The sequence below is a fragment of the Populus euphratica genome, unplaced genomic scaffold, assembly GCF_000495115.2.
Source record: "Populus euphratica unplaced genomic scaffold, PopEup_1.0 scaffold65.1, whole genome shotgun sequence".
NCBI classification, from domain to species: domain Eukaryota; kingdom Viridiplantae; phylum Streptophyta; class Magnoliopsida; order Malpighiales; family Salicaceae; genus Populus; species Populus euphratica.
Window position 1 is genome coordinate 720836 of NW_011499943.1, and position 17482 is coordinate 738317.

The 17482-nt window shown below is 31.6% G+C and overlaps 1 protein-coding gene and 1 long non-coding RNA gene across 2 annotated transcripts; one reads left to right on the plus strand and one right to left on the minus strand.

The window, feature by feature from the left end:
• Positions 1-6247: 6247 nt before the first annotated feature.
• Positions 6248-6940, plus strand: LOC105137292 (uncharacterized). The gene has a single exon (XM_011042990.1). It carries the CDS (start codon positions 6248-6250, stop codon positions 6938-6940), a length of 693 nt encoding a protein of 230 aa, XP_011041292.1.
• Positions 6941-10506: 3566 nt separating this feature from the next.
• LOC105137267 (uncharacterized) lies at positions 10507-12905 on the minus strand. The gene is made up of 4 exons (XR_844520.1): positions 12679-12905; positions 12408-12453; positions 12252-12308; positions 10507-10798 (listed from the first exon to the last, which is right to left on the minus strand). It is a non-coding gene; the product is annotated as an uncharacterized LOC105137267 (long non-coding RNA).
• Positions 12906-17482: the final 4577 nt, after the last annotated feature.

The following is a 17482-nucleotide window of genomic DNA, read 5'->3' on the forward strand; positions in this document are numbered from 1 at the left end:
AAACCATAAGTTAAACTTGTAATTAGATTAATTTATGACTCAGTCGATCTTGTTAAAATTTATTTTTACGTTTAAAAAAAAAAAACATGACACAAGGATAGCTATCAAACGATCGATCTTCAAAGCCCGCGTGCCGTGCCCAAAAAATGTTCGAAACAAAAAACTTAAGCCATATCGTTCGTCCCGAAGGCTGCCGCTATGAATTAGCCCTCTCTGCTCGCCAACAGTGTAAGACTAGGCAAACTTTGTGTGCCTACCAAGGAATGGTCGCCTTTCATTAATTACTGTACTGTGCATTAAATCCAGTAATTGTAATAATTGTAATTATTTACCGGGGCATGGAAATAACAATGCTATCTCTGTCTCTGCCAGGGATGTGCTCTGAAAAGTGATGACCAGAATAATTGTCAATTGATGCCATGGCATGCCGCCGATCTTCCTAGGCCACTATTATTAAAACTGGCCTAATTTGGTGAGTAAATCCCATCACCCATCATCCCAACTTTTAAACGGTGCTAGAGTTTTTGAATTAAATGGGAATTATCTTATAAAAATTAAATTTTATTTAAAAAATATTAAAATAATATTATTTTGAATTAATGTGATTCAATTACTAACATGTAACATGAGCTAAACTAATAGTGGAACACATTAGATTTAATAGTTTTTCTTTTATGAATTGATTATAACAAATCCTTTATTTTTTTAATTAGTTTAAACTTTAATTTTGTTTTGAAAACCTACAGTGTTTTTATTTTATTTTTATTTTTATGAATGCCTTCTATGTGTAGTGGAAATTAAAATGGGACTGTATCCATTATCCCCCTGTATTTTAAAGAGTCTTCTCGGCTTGAGAGCGGACGAATAGTTATAGAAACTGTAAATTTCCACAGAGACGAATCCAGGGGACAGTGATGGCACTGGCGTCGAGGTTAAAATTCTCGCCCCCTCACTGATATTAATAGAGCATATTTTGTCCCAATTTCTTATAGAATTTCAATTTAGTCCCTGAAAAGTGAAAATTGAATCCTTTTCCCCTTGAGAACTTTTTTTCCTTAATAAGTTTAACCCTCTAAATACAGAAAATTGGCTCTCCCTCTTAAGCGATGACCAATCCGGTCCTCTCTTCTCAAGAACATTCTAGTTTGATTTTTTAAGAACAAGATTTATTTATATTTTGTCTCTAAAAGAGATATTTAAATATTTTCCCTCTATTTTCTTGTAGGAAAAAAAAAAACTTTTTCCTCTCAGTTTCAGTGTGATCTTGGATTTACTCCCTGAATTCAGATACTACATTAAAAAGATATTATTGCACGCCAATTATCCTAATGATTAAGACTCTAAAACAATTTATTTAAGGGTATATTTCTTAATTTGTTGGGTCAAGCTCGCAGATCAAATTAAAGATACAAGATAATTATTGTATACTCTTAACTTTAATCTCATTCTAACCTAAAGTGGGATATATAGGAGAGATAGATATTCTGCTTTTCAAACTAATTATTCATCATGGTCCTTTTACTTTTCAATTTTAATATTTGCATCTTCAGCTATAGTCTCCCTTGTATCCCTTATTCAAAAGAAAAAAGAAAAGAAAAGGAAAAAGAAAAAGGAAAAGGAAGTCAACGTTTTTTTTTCCATCAATGCCAAAAGGAGTTGGAAGACAAGGGCCTCCAAAGTGAGTGGAGTATGGCTGTTAAGATCAGGCGTGGCTGGCATTACGGATGCTTGGAGTTGTTGGATCGTCGTGTGTGTCTTTCAAATTCTTGAATTTTGTTGCTGTTCATGAGCTTGAGGATGCCCTTTGCCAATGTACTATGTAATAAGATATTGTTTGGTAATTTAGTGTAGAGGGTTTTTTGATTAAAAGTATATATATGTTAAAATTATTAAAAATCATTTAAAACATTAATTTAATATTTTTTTTTAAAAAAAAGGATAATTAATCACCAAGAACTAAGGGATTTTCTCCAAGGACCCACATCCAATTCTCTTTATGAGATTCAAACACAAGTGAGACCTTCAACCCAACAACTAACATACATGCGACATCATTAGAAGCTAGATCAAAGAATAAAATATGTCGTTTTCTACTTTAATATGATCCTTCTTTTTCAACCAAACTGTTCCTGAATTAGTCAAGGATTAGAAAACAAGTAATGCCCCACTACAAATAATAATATGCTTGCATGAAACTTCATATGGAAGGAGCCTTCAACCTTGACATAATTCAAATGGATAATATCAAAAACAGCTTTCCCCACAATGGAATTTATTGTGTGGAAGTTATCAGAAGCACCAACTCCGCAATGAATTTAATTGTGGACATATATTCACACAACACGAGTAGAGGCTATGGGGATATTTTCTGATGTAGTCAGGCACATAAAAGAAATATTAAGATTGAATAATGTAGAGTGTCTGTGTGTGTATCCTTCCCTTTCTTGAAAAAAATAAAGACAGAGAGAACGAAAAAATGGAAACTACCTTTCAAGAGATTGATTAGTCTTAATTAGATCCATCCATACACGTCGATAATATTAAGAATATTATTCTTCCATGAAACCTGACAAGTATGGGAGGCTTCACCTTTGACAGTACTGCAGATGGATAATATCGAAAATTCCCACAACGGAGTTTTACTGAGTTAGATAATACTAAAAAGTGGAAATAATTAATCCCTGATCAAGACAAGAAAGGATTGTATAAATTTCGTGATATTGGAGTGATTATCATATGTCTAGTTTTAACATCGAGAGATGATTCTTAGATCCAAACACGTCGTTGATCATAAATTTAACTTATATAAGTGAATTTGAGAGAGCATGATCTCTCTTCATGATCAGATGATAGTTAGTGATGATCTCATATTCCACCATTAAACCCGATGGCTCGTGGAGGTAGGCGAAAGTATGTTAGTCTCAGGCGGGCATTAATCATTTTCAATGTATATATCTAGATTATTCTCCTTAGCAGTAGGAGATAAAATTATTGATAGGTTCGTTGATCTTAGGCAAGTGTACATGGTTTTTCCGTGTACAACTTCTCTAGGTTTAGTTCAAAAGAAAATGACCTTTGTTTGAACTTTTTTGAGCCATCGCAACCAAGCTAACAAAAGGGAATTACAAGAAGAGAAAAGGCAAGGATCGAACGTGTGGTAGGTGTCTCTATTATTATCTTTTTGTATGGTGGTGGCTCGTATGGTGATCGATGGTTCAAAATATGGCAAATAAAAGCCAATTGGATGCAAGAAGTAAGGTTGGGTGGACTGTCTATAGGCAAAAGGTCTAAAGGTTGGTGCCTCAAAATTCGTTTTAACTTCTTAATTATAGAGAGAGCGTGGACTTGAGACTTCGATAACCCTTTTTGACAGAGGATTTTCCACCTAATTAAAACTTTACAATGACCTCACTTATGTTTCTTACGAGTAGGCAAAGATTCCCACCCACCGTCCCATAATTCACAAAATTTCAAAGGGCAGCTGTAAAAACTTTAACGGATGTTTTTCATGACAGAAGTAGGATTCTGAAACTTGATGATATATCAATATTGCTGTTCCTCTTCTCCATCTTTCTACCATGGTTACAAGCGGTTCAAGGCTGCGGTTACACCAGAATGGACACCCCGAATATAGACTTGTGTTTTTTTAAAAAAATCTAAAATAATATTATTTTGATTAAGAATCATATATTTTTGTTCATCAAGCATGAGTTAGGTTCTAATTAAGTCGGCAGACCACCGAATTAGCCCACCACACTATACCGAGTCTTGGAGCACTGCTTTTTACTACCATTTGTTGCACGCATGCCCTGAGAGAACTAAGAATATATGTGACAGCAAGAATTATTATATGAACCTTAAGAGCTATGTAGATAGGTGGGACCAAAAATGCCATTTTTCAGTATTTTTTATTTCCTTTTCGTTTATTAGTTTTTAGTACACATCTTCTCCACATTTGCATGCAAAAAAATACATAAATATATATCTGGGGTCTTAGCTTGCTCTCTGCCATTGTCTGGTCATTTTCTTGGATGTCAACTCCAAGGCTACGTCTTGTTCATTTGGAGTCATATGTGTAACTTCAATTTAAGCAACTTCTAGTGCGTGTCGTTTCTCCGATTGATCTATTTATACTTCATTGTTCCGTTACGACTGCTGTTGTTGGGATTCTTTTCTTATGTTTTGTTACGTATATGTTGCTTGCAGCCTGTTATTTGTGCTTCTTCCCTCTAGTTTGTTGTTTCAAATTGGTGTTAGTAAAATGGCTTTCCAGCAAAAAGTAAAATATAAGAACTCAATTATACATCTTCATGATTTTGATTTTAGTAAGTCAATTAATATGAAGTAGTAAGTGTTGGCCGGAAAGTTTTTTCATCTTTTTCTGCCAAGAAATCTAATAAGATTATTAAACCTAGCTTGGTGTGGTGAATTAATCTAAAATCTAGCATTAGCTTTGTTTTAAAAAAATCTTATGTAAGTTAATATGATATAACTTGGTTGATTTAACATTTCAATCCATAACTAGATTAAAATTTTGATTGGCTTTGTTTTTTTATTAAAAAATTAAATAATATTATTTTAATTTTAAAAAATTAAGATAAAATTATTTAGATTTACTCTAATTAAGTTGAATTAACCTGATTAACATATAATTTGATTCTTGAATGGGATTATAAATCTAAGTTTCATTCCTATGAAACCTAAGGTTTTCCAGATTTGAACATCTTGAACATGAGGCATGCGAGTAAAAATCTCAGCTCTTAAATGTTGGTGGAAAGAGTATTTTAATTAACCTCAATTTCCATCATCCACCACCACTTGAGTGTGATGTTTAAGACTTTTAGGGTTCCGCCTTCCAATTACAATGCCTGTCTTGTCTTCACCGTCTTCTATTAAAAAAAATAAAGATTATTTATCTTTGATATTCAAAGTCACAATTTTGACCAAAAATATCAAAAAATAATAATAAGCTTTTCTAAGTTGACTAACTATTCATGAATTAAAAAAAAAATCAAACTAAAGTAACTAGTTCACTAGCTGATCTCAGAAGTGACTTTATTCTCTAGTATGGACTATGGAGAATCTGAAGAGGTGAAATCCACATCAAAGCCAATAAATTAAAATTTTATATAGAGAGAGTTAAGTGTACGCGTGCGTGCGTGTGTGTGTGTGTATCAATGCTTTGAGAAACTCTTCGTGTGAAACTGCGAAAAGTGAGCGTTTAAAGCATGCATAGCACCGTAAGTAATACTAATAAATAAAAAATCTTTAATTCCATAACTATACTTAATGGGAAAAGAATTAATTATTAGATAAATTAATTTAATATTCTTAACACAATATTAGTTTTACAAGTACACTTAAATTAGATAGAAAAAATTAAAAAAAAATGTTTTATATCATTTTTATTTTTAAAGGGTATAAATTTATTTCAAAACTTTCATGTAAACTGATTTATTTTATTTTTTTATTCTTTTTACTCAAACCAAATTCATATATGTATTTTTTCCAATCGTGCAACACTAACCAGTGATATTTGAAGCTAGTACCGTGACAAATAAAACTAAGAAGACAAGTGATTAACCTTGTTATTAATTAATCAACTAAAATTTTCCTAATTAGAAATTTGACTACTATGTTGCCTGGAGAAAAAATGTGGCACTGCATCTTATCTTCTTGCAAGCAGCTGGCATGAGGAACCTTCAGAAGAGTTTCTTGGAAGTTCCTCACACAGGAACTCAAACCATGAATCTAATCTGGGATCATGTCCATAGAAAACAAAGGCTTATACAGTTGTAAGTAATCCTGTCTTATAGAGAAATGGCTAGTTTTGTCTTAATCAAGCTCAACAGTTCGTCTGGTTTGCAATTTCCAAAACTGAACACAGGCTGGCACCTCCCTCCCGTGCATGCAAACCTTACAATATCAGTCTAAAACACCAATATAATATTTGATTTAAGTCAGTCCAATGCCTCCCTCTATCTGAATGGAAGCTTCCTTTGGGACATATTTGGTCCCCATAGCTGTTGCCAGTAATCCTAAGTCCGTACTACAACAAAGGATACTTCGTTGTTCTGTTCCTCGAAATCTGAGATCTTGAACAGGATAGGCTGTCTTCCAAGGTTTTCTATAAAAACCAGGAGTCGATGTGGTCAGGTCACTATTGCCAACTAAAATTGAACCCTCCCTTTCTTTGTTAATCCTCTTGATAAGTACGTACCACACCGTTCTTGTTTCTTTGTTGAAAATGGCACTGCCTAATTTCAATGCTCTCAGAGACTTGCATAACTCTGCCAATGATCTTCTCCATTCACCAGAGATCCAACAAGTTCTTCTCAACCAGAAACAAGAAAAATGGCTTCACGAAGTCTCGGAGTCATCTCTAAGAATGCTGGACGTGTGTGGTATTTCTAAGGATGTTCTTTTGCTTGTCAAAGAACATCTTCTAGACTTACAATTCACATTACGTAGAAAAAGAGTTAGCAAGCCAGATATTAGTACCAAAATTGCAGCCTATAATTTCTACAGAAAGAAGCTAAAGAAAGAGACAATGAAATGCCTGAAATCACTGAAGGGAATGAAAGGCAACAAGTCTGTGACTTCAGATATCTCAAATGTAGACCACAGCATTATCGTGGTTGTTGAAGTACTGAGAGAAGTGAGAGTCACTACCATCACCATTGTTGAATCTTTGTTGTCTCTCATCTCAATTCCATGGCTGGACCAAGGATCAAGTAAAGGGTCTTTTATAAGATCAACGTTTTTGCGAACAAGTGGACAGAGTTTGTACGATTTTTTTGACGAAACAGCACTTCAAACTGCAGATAAAAGACTGGAGGCAGTGGAGATTGCCGTTGAAGATCTTGAAGTTGAATTAGACTGCATGTTCAGGCGTTTGATCCAGACAAGGGTTCTGCTCCTTAACATACTTACCAATTAAGAAGGCAAAGCCTATCCTTAACCTCTTGCGAACTATTCAGCCTATCCTTAATGTTATTAATCTGCAGACCAGTATTCAAGGGATTGCAGGTTGCTTTGCCATGAGTGTATTGGGTGGCCACTAATTACTTCTTGGAGGAAATTAGATATGTAAATTTTTATTTATTTATTTATTTATTCTTCTCAAATAAAAATGTGTGAATCTTCACACAATTTATTCATTTATTCCTTTCTTAATCCTCAGGGGCAAACGATAGGGCATTTCGTTCCCAACTACTTAAGCTGGAGCTTTGCCAATACAATCTCAATTCATAACACACACACACACACACACATATATATATATATATATCCTTGGTGTGAAGATTTTCTACTTCTGCAACTCATCCTCCTTCCTCACGTAAACATTATGAAAAGGAAAATTGTTAATCAACCATTGCAATCCCTCCTTTTAAACACAAGTATTTATCGTACGTAAATATATTAATCTTGGCATTAGACACCGTTAATTATTTTTTTTTAAGAAAAATCCTAAATGGTGTGGAAATTTTACTGCGGCTCTAAACATAAATTATTATAGATTGCGAGAGTGAAATTTACATGGGTATATTATGTAATTAAGAGGATCATGGAGGATATTTTAGTATTTTTCATATTATATTTTTTATTTTTTTATTGAATAGTTGTTGATGTCTGTTATATACGCCTCAGCAAATAGGCAACACTTGTGCCAATAAGGAAGTGCGTAAGACAATTCCCGGTGGTCAAATTTGTCCATCCACCGTATAACTAGATATACAAATATGCCCTCTTCCACATGATATAGCGTATATAGACATATTATAATTAGATTGCTACAAGTAATTGATTGTTTATGTTTTTCCTTTGATTTCTCTCTCTTAATAACTAAAATGCACAACTTTTTTCTATTTGTTTGTTGTTTTATTGTGTCTAGCATAGGTTACCAGACCTAGGAGTCTTGGGTTTGATAACCATGTTTGGTGCTAGACTTAGGCACGGGTCTGGCATGGTTGCTAGACTTAAGCTTTATGGGGTTAGCAAACTTGTGTAGGTGTACCGTGGACCAAAACACAATTCACTGTAGACTTGCATAATGAATTTTTCAAGCTCAGAAAGCTTGGGATGGAGTTAATGCTTTCTTTTCACATAAAGTTAAATTATCATTTTGCTCTTTGATTGAAAAAAATTAAAGCCTTGGTTGTGGGGGTATTTCAATACTTTTCATGGGCTTATTGGTATTGAATATTTTAGCAGGGGTATAGTAGTTTTTCAATGATTATTTGCATAGTAAAAATATTTTTCTCTCCCCAAGGCTAACAGAATTAAAACATGTTACCTAGGGGTTTTTCAACCTTTCATAAATTATTAAATAATTAAAATACATCATTAACCTTGGAAAAGATAAAAAAAAAAAAAACATTTGTATATGAATGTATTTTTTTGGTTTCACACTGTTTTTTGTATAACTTTCTATAATCATGGAGGATATTTTGGTATTTTGATATTGTTTTATCATTTTCAAATTTAAAAAAACATGTTGAACCCATATTTATTTAGATCTAGCAATTAAAAAAAAATCCAAATCACTGCGCTACTAGACTTAAGGTACTTGGATCTAGTATGATTGTCAAATTCAATTCACTTAGATGAAGCTTTGCTACTAGACATAAGGACTTTGGATATAAAAATTTGTTGACTTGATTGATCAATTGATACAAAGCAATCAAGTAGAATAAGTTCAAGTGTTCGATGAGTTGAGAGACAATTGACTAATTTAGGAGGTAAAAAACAATTTCTTTTTAAATTAAAATTTTTTTATATTAATTTAATTTCCTAATTATTTATGATTTTATATCTATAAAAAGAACTTTAATTTAGCATTATCAAGCAACACAAAAATAAAGAGAATAATTAAGAAAACTTAAGAGTTAAATAGATATCATCCTCTCAATCTTCTTTTTATTCTTAAATTTTTTACTTTACATTACTATTTTGATATCATACCACAACTATTATTCTTCCATCTAAAAGCTAGACCTAACTCTTATTCTATTTGAACAGAATTTATTACATTCCTTTTTACTTTCAGAAAGAAAAAAAATCTAATACCATTTCCTGAATTCCACGGTACCAGCTAAGCTGGGACCTTGCCTACATGATCTAAATTCATGAACTCAATCCATGACCTAGAATATAGGCTACCGAGTTCACGTAAGCATAAGTTAGTCGAGAATAGAAAAGCCTTTCAAAACCATGAGTCAAAAGTCAGAAGGCATGCATGCATGGATGCCTCGACCAGTCTACTTTTTGCCATTTATGCTGCTTGTGCTCTTTCAGCGCAGTCGCTCAAGCATCCAACATGCGCAAAATCATTACCCGCAAAGGAGTAGACAAAGGCTTGTTGGACACCCGACAATCAAATAACGAAGCTTAATATTCTACCATGCAACTTGAAAGAAGATTGGAGATCTGAGAATAGGACAATAAATGGATATTCCCATGTCTGCGTTATAGAAATATCATGGTAATGCATCCCTTATGTTGTCTGGTTTATTTTCTTTAGAAAAGGAAAAAAGATGTGCAGTTGTAATAATGTTGATAGACATGCCAGGTCGCCAGCCTATCACCCATTTGACGCCCTTCCAAATGTTTGTGTAATTAACAACAAGATTCAATAGTTGTTTAGGTTATTGTTCCTTTTTCGATTTGCAGAATAATTATGTTGTTTTATTCCAGATTTTTTACACCAATTAAACAAATTCAACTTGCCTAGATCAACCTACAATCTAGACCAATTAAAGTTTAAAAAAATTAGAAAAAAATTGACTAAACTGATCGAAAATTTAACCCAACCCAATCAATTTAGTACTGACTCAGTTAAAACCCAATCATTAATCCATTCTCCTTTTTTTATTTGAAAATAAAATGATCAGAACAATACTCCTTTTATTTTTATTTTTTAAAAAAAAAAATACCCAATCATTAATCCATTCTCCTTTTTTATTTGAAAAAAAAAAGATCAAAACAATACTCATTTTATTTTTATTTAACAAAAAGAATTTAGGTCAATCTCTTGTCAGACTCCAACTGTTTATACAAGTTATTGACATCTACAGGTTATTTAGCAACCAAATCTTGCAAAATGCAATCTGTGATGCATTTCACACGTAAAATCTTCATAATTTCGGCATCTGATGACTAGGCTTCGCTAGTTGAACCTGGATCCTGTGGAGACCTTTTAAAATTCGGTAGGAAAGATATGCAGGAGCCAGAGGCCCAACTAATGAGTCTCAAGCATCAGTCTTGGACACCAGGCAGCTTTATTTAAATTTAGGCCCATGAACAATGTGACACGACGAGCCGATGGCAGTTACGTGTCAAGCATTCCATCAGTTCTAATCGTTTCTTCCATCGCGCAATTGAGAAATAGCAGGCGTGATGTATCATTACCTCGCTGGAAACATTGGAAAATAGTTCGAATTTTTGATACCGTGAAGGGTTTGAGCACAAGGCTGGGGTTTTACCTTGATATGCTACATAGAGAACAGTGGGAAAAGCAGATGATACCTTGCCAGGTACCGAAGACATACTGGGATGAACTGATACAGCATGATACACAAAGAAGTGCCCATGTCTAGAGAAGAATACATACAAACTAAAATCCATGATCACAAAGAAACATGTTAAAAAGGGTTTCAATGTACGCGGCAATCTTTTTCCGCCACCACTTTATTGAAAAGATGAACGAAACAAGGCTCATCAAGACAGCATGGCCAACAACCCATCGACAAATACATTTACGGTTGGCTATTGATCTTCATTCTTCAATGGGATATGCCTGAAATCAGCAAAATAACAGTATGGTTGCCCCATTTCCTTATAAATTCGAATATTGGTAAAATAAATTGCTGATACAAAATCTGAGGACGAAAACAAAATGCTTGTGAAGAATGTCAGATAACTAGAAATAGCTATGATATGCATAAGTAGTGACCACCAAATTAAACTCAACGTTCACTTTCTAATGAAGAACTGAGGTAAGCGGGTAATGGTTAAAAGAACAGAAAACTAAAGAACAAGTATATGCATGATAATGTGAGACAGATTATAATATCTTTTTCTAACTCGTGGTTGTTTTTGTCTTCTTAAAAGATAAGATGACAACTATTTTTTGTTTTTCGATCCAGTGCTTGAGATGTTGCAGCATGCCACTTCCATAAATGGGCTACAGTCTACAAGTCAAGAGAAAAGAATGGCCCCGCCAGTGAATGCCTTCAAAATATTTCACACAAAATCAACCATGATGCCATCCACTTCTTGAAATGGGCAAGATGAAAGTGAGAAGTACATCAACCACATTCAACTACCCGATATGAAATTTCCAAGAAGTGAAACAAATCCTTAGGGACATCAGGTTCAGTAAACAACTTTTGCTTGCATAGAATAAAAGAGGTCCATGATATTGCTTTTCTCCTCTAATCAATGTCATTGAAAAAAAATCTTAATCCTCATCATAAAAATCAAAGCCATTTACCGCCCACTAAGTTAAAGTAATAAAAAAGATTACCAAGTTCTTGTTACATAATGGCTGGCAGGATTTTGAAAAAAACACTTTGGCTCAAAGGATTAGCAGGGGATCAAAAAGTATGCCTCGAATGAGGATATCATTTTAGACAACCTGATTTATATCAACAAGAAGTGCACGATTTTCCTATAAATACCAATTTGTGAGCAAAATAATTACAATGGCAATAAATCCATATCTAAAAGCTCCATATCTAATTTATATAATCATACAAATCCTTTTCGGTCAATCTAACAATGCTAACATGGCTCTACAACAAGCATCCCCACATATTTTCCCAAGAAAATCCAAATATTAGCCTTCAATCAACAGTACTATTCCTAAGATGGCATAGCTAAACAACACAGATCCTTTAGATCTCCTCGTGACTGAAAAATGGACACCAAATTGATCTCCAGTTTTTATATCATGCAATAAACACCCTTCCAGAACAAAAATAGTTTTAAATTTCATTACAGATATAATTGGTTTTGGACACACCTGCTATCGGCAAACCAATTCATGACGAAAATAAAATGATAATTTTAAGAATAACAGGAATATCTATCAATTCCTTCATAAAATAAATAAATAAACTGTGAATCCAATTAATAACAAGATACTATAACAATTGGCGTTTTCTCCTTAAACTGACTCGCGATGCAATTTAGTTACGCTACATTCACATCCTCAGCAAAGAAGATAAAAGTAATGCGCGAGAAATTACCTAGTGTCCACTCTCATGGCCATGGTCACCATGGCCCTCCCACGGATGTCTCCAGCCCTGAAAAACACAGCATAATCCCTTCCAGTTGAATTAAATGCCCAGTGCAAATCATTCATAAAGGAAATAAATTTTTCTTTAAAAAAAATCAACTCTTACCAATACTACAGGGCCATCTTGCTTCGCCCTGTAAAGTACCCAAAACCTGAAAACACAAATTACAACAAAACCCCAACAGTCAGCTTCGTTACTTCAGATCAAGAGCAAAAAAATTCCATGATTTTTATTTTTTTTAATTCAACAATCCAGAGCTAACAGTAAACCGAATCGGAAAATTAATAAATTCCAAAATCAGATTAAAACAAGTTTAAGATCAAATCTAGGGTTTGAAGCTGGAAAAGGGGAAAAGCAATGGAGGATAAGAACTAACCACATGACAGCACACAAGCCCTTTCCAGTGACTACATGCCATCGCTTTGGCTTATGCATAGTCAAGCCTTTGTAATTGATGCCCTCTCCATGCCCTCCTGCCATCTCTTTCACTCTCCTCCACCTCTGGAATGATCAATTGGTGCCCAGGACTGCAAGTATGATTTTGTTACCGAGAGCCGTTTGATTTTAGCTGAGTAAATTAAAATTTTAACTCGGAATTTCTTCGTGTGCCGATGCCGCGCCTGACCTTGCCCTGGTGCAAATATTGGACCCATGTAATAGTCTAGGAATGGGCTAGAACCTGTCCAGTATTATATTTGGTTCGGGTCCATTTAATATGTGGGCTTGGTCCTCAACCTTTGGGCCAGACCTTTCCAAAACTACAACGCTCTTCTCGTCTTTCTTTCGATTAACAAATGCCAATTTATTATTTTTTTCCTCAAATAATTTCAACCATTGAATTAAAAAGTAGTTATAATAATTTAAAATTAATTTTATTTTCAAATAGGTCACCATTTTTTTTCCTAGACCATTTTATATTTTTTTTGTATATTTTATATCAAGTCTTCCTCTTGTTTATTTTATAATTCCTTCCATATTCTGTACATGTAGCTAATAAAAAATTTCAATGTCTTTAACTTCATTAATCTTCGACCTGATTTATAATTTTTTATCTTTTTTATTTAATTAATTTTATGATTTTTAAAACAAAATAAAGATAGTTCATATTATATTTTTAGTTCTCCATTCAATTCTCTTTAGTTTTAAATAATAAAAAAAATAGTATCCTAAACACCCTAACTTGTTTTTATATGTATAAAAAGATGAATAGCCTGAAAATATCATTTTCTTATATATATATATATATATAAAAAAAAAAACTTCTAGGTGGAGAATTAAAATTATGATATCAAAATTTGTTTTCAAGATTTTAAGAAAATAGGAGAAAAACTTGATTTCATATAGAAAAGTAAAAACTAAAATTAAGAACACAGTGACTAATTTTGTTACACTATAAGTTCAGGGATATTTGGCCAGTTTAGAAATTCCACAGTGAAAGATAAAATAGAGAGGAGCTTGATATAATTTTTTCTTATTTTTAAAAATATTTTTTTTGAAAAAAATATTAAATTAATTTTAATTTTAATTTTAATAGTTTTTATATAATAATAATAATAATAATCTATTGTAATAAAAAATTTATTTTAAAAAACAATCACTGTTATATCAAACAATTCATATCATTGACCTGATTGTAATTGGTCTCGGACAAGAACGCGGTTAGAAACAGCACGCAAAAGGACAAAATATTTGCACGTGCACAACATTATTCGTCATCTAAGCAACATGGTGTCACGTGGATAGAAACATATCCTCGCATGTTTTTTTAATTAACCATCTAGTTCTCTCACCCATGAATTACTTATAATAATATAAATCTCGCACTAGATTAAAGTATTTTATGCCTATTAGATTAACCAAATCTAATCTCATTTCATGTTGGTTTTTTTTTATATCTTTTCTTCTCTTCGTTTGTGCACATATTATTACTAAACTCGGCTTCACAGATGAATCTAGTATCTAGCTATTTTACTTTTTAATATGAATTAAATGCAAAAAAAAAATTATAAAATCAATCCAGTTAACTCTTAGAATCAAAACTTGTTAGTTTTTTAAAAAATTTAAAATAAATCAAATCAATTTAAATTAACATGCCGGCAAAATCATGTGTGTCAATGATAATAATAAAAGACTACTAACAGCACACAAATAGATTAACAAAAAATAATTAAGAAGTTAAGTTCCTAAATGATGCAAACCCGCAAAGATTAGGATATTTATTGCCTGTCGAAGAATTCATGTCTGATGAGATTTTCCTTGAGCGGACAGCACGACGTTAAACAAGAAGAATCCACGTGCAGGTGTTGCGTTTGGCTTTACTCGTGTATAGTCTACATACAATTTATTAGTAGAATTGGGAGGATGGACCTTTTCTACAGATCTTCAATCTGCTCTGTTTACAATTTCTTAGTCCAGTACGTTCCAGCTCGAATATGACTGGCAATTCAACGAAACGGCAGGGGTGCTACCAAACTTTAAAAAAAAAAGAATTGCAGGCAATGTATTTTGTAGCTTGAATGGCGATGCTAATGGGGAATTTAAAACTCACTAGCATGTGGCTTTCTATAGACACTTTTAGTGCGCAGGTTTTTAATTAATTTCATTATAACCTATTAGGAATCGCCTCTATCTTGTACCCATTTAAAAAAACAAAATAACATAGAACAAATTTCATCGCGTTAAAGATTTCAGGTCATTTCAAGCATAAAATTTTGGTTAATTTCATTCTAATCTATTTGGAATAGCCTATTTCTATATCTTGTACCCATTTAGAAAAACAAAATAACATGGAACAGATTTCATAGCGTTAAAGATTTCAGGTCATTTCAAGCATAAAATTTTGGTTATGTTCCTTCATTTTGTTTGGTGAATAACTTTTTTGGTTTTTTATAATTCAATTCTTCAACAATTTAGTTTGATAGTTAATTTATTTTATATTTTGTTATGGTTTGTTTTTTTAGTAATTATCTTAATCAACATGGTTTGGCATGTTAATTAAGTTTATATTTATTTTTTATTTATTTTTTTAATTGATAATTCTTTTTAGATTCATCATTCAACATTTTCAATATTTGATTGATTATTAGTCAAATTTTATTATTAGTTTTAATTTATTTTTAAAAAAATTATTTCAATCTCATAACCTAAATCATGAATTTTGTGAATTGACCCTAATAGATTTAAATTATCTAATTGTGTTGTTTTTATAAATTTTTTTATTTTATTACTCAATAATGAGTTTATTAGAAATGTAGTGCAAACCAATGATCTATTGGATGCTAAATAAAAATGTTTAAATTTTAAAATTATATTTAAATATTTAATACTATGCTTGACATTTAAATTGCATAATCTCAATTTAATTGATTTTTTTATTTAAATTAAAATTATACATGTTAAATTAATATTTTGAAATTTATATATATATAAACATATGATCTCGAAATGACAAGTCAAATACTCTAAATAGAAAATCTATTAATTAAATTAAAAATTATACTAAAACAAAATTAACTATAAAGATGTTTGAGATTTAAAAAAAATATTTAAAACAAATTATTTTTGTATTTGGTAAGCCAAGTATTTCAAATTAAAGAAAATCATTAATATCCTGGACATTAAATTGCTTTGAAACCTAGGGTTTTGGTATTGTGATTTTTTCTTCCTCACTCACGTGCACGCATCATTTATATGAAGTTAGATAATGCACCCTCGTTTTTATTAATAATTACACAAATATTCTAAGTAACTAGTACTTGTGTTCCTAGAATATAAATTTAAACCATTAATACATGTTTGGTGACTTTAATTCAGTACCAAGATAGTATTATAACTTGTTGGTGTATGTATTAATTTACTCCATAACAACAACAACATTAATAATAATTCCACACAATTAAATTTACTATTGATTCGTTTCAGTAGATTGCTTTTAAACACAAATTAATACAAGTGTTGCATTGAAATAAGATCAGTATATATTTAATAGATCTAGGAATTATAATTCAATGTATGTAAACACAAATTAAAACAAGTGTTGTCAATCTTGTTTAGCTTATAAATAAGACTAGAAGGATTACAAGTTATCAGTTAATTTTAAATCTATTCACATCGAGTTTCGTAAATAAATTGGTTGATTTAATTTTAAAAAATAAAGTCATTGGAATCATGCATATCTTTATCTTAATAATAAAAAAAAATTATACTATCAATGATCTCATTTTCAATAATACGTCCAAGAAATACATCTAAAATTTATAGACCTACCACACCACCACCATGGAGCTTCCATTCCAACTAAGATATCTACGGGATTAATTCTAGAAGAAATTCAAACCGACCGAGTAAGTTTTAGTATTAGTAGACAGATAGTATTGTGCTGAGAATCCAAAAAGAACAGACAAAGATGCAAGAGCAATGTCTTAACTTTAATCCTTATAGTTTAGCAAAACTAATCAATTAATCTTTGAGGTTTTAAAATATATATTTTAAGCCTTTATATTTTTAATTTGTTTATAATTTAGTCCTTCTATTAATCCCATGCTTCCCTTTTCATTTAAGTTTATTCAATGCTTCATGAAAAAAGGTTAAAGAAAAATAAGTAGGTGAAGAGAGGAATCAACTACTAAAGTCTAAAAATGTGTTTGATATTGTGGATATTTTTACTTATATAATTTAAATAATTTGTTTTAAGAGAGGAATCAACTACTAAAGTCTAAAACATGTGTTTGATTTTTACTGTTATAATTTAAATAATTTGTATAAAAAAATATTTTTAGTTGTGATTTTTTAAAAAATAGGTTTTAAAAAATATAAAATGAGTTAAAACAGATCTTTATAAATAAAAAATAAATTATTTTAATTTTTCTGGAACCAAGATTTGAAATGGCCTCTAAGTTTTTTCTTTTGAATCCAACTGCAAAAAAAAAAAGTTATTTGATTAACTAGATAATCTTTTCTTTATGGTTGAACAAAAAACAGAAACTATTAGCATACTAAACAGTCTCTAAATTGAAGATGATTAATACCAATCAAGGGACTATTTAACAATTTATGATACTATAGAGATTTATTAATCAATTTTGATAAACTACAAGGACTAACTTTAATTAATTAGCTAAAATTGTCGGCCATCACCATCGTCATTGACAGGTGACGACCTGTGCATAAAGAGTCCTCTT

Excerpts from the sequence above, each read along its gene's own strand:
- LOC105137292 (XM_011042990.1), top strand. The coding sequence starts at position 6,248 with ATGGCACTGCCTAATTTCAATGCTCTCAGAGACTTGCATAACTCTGCC.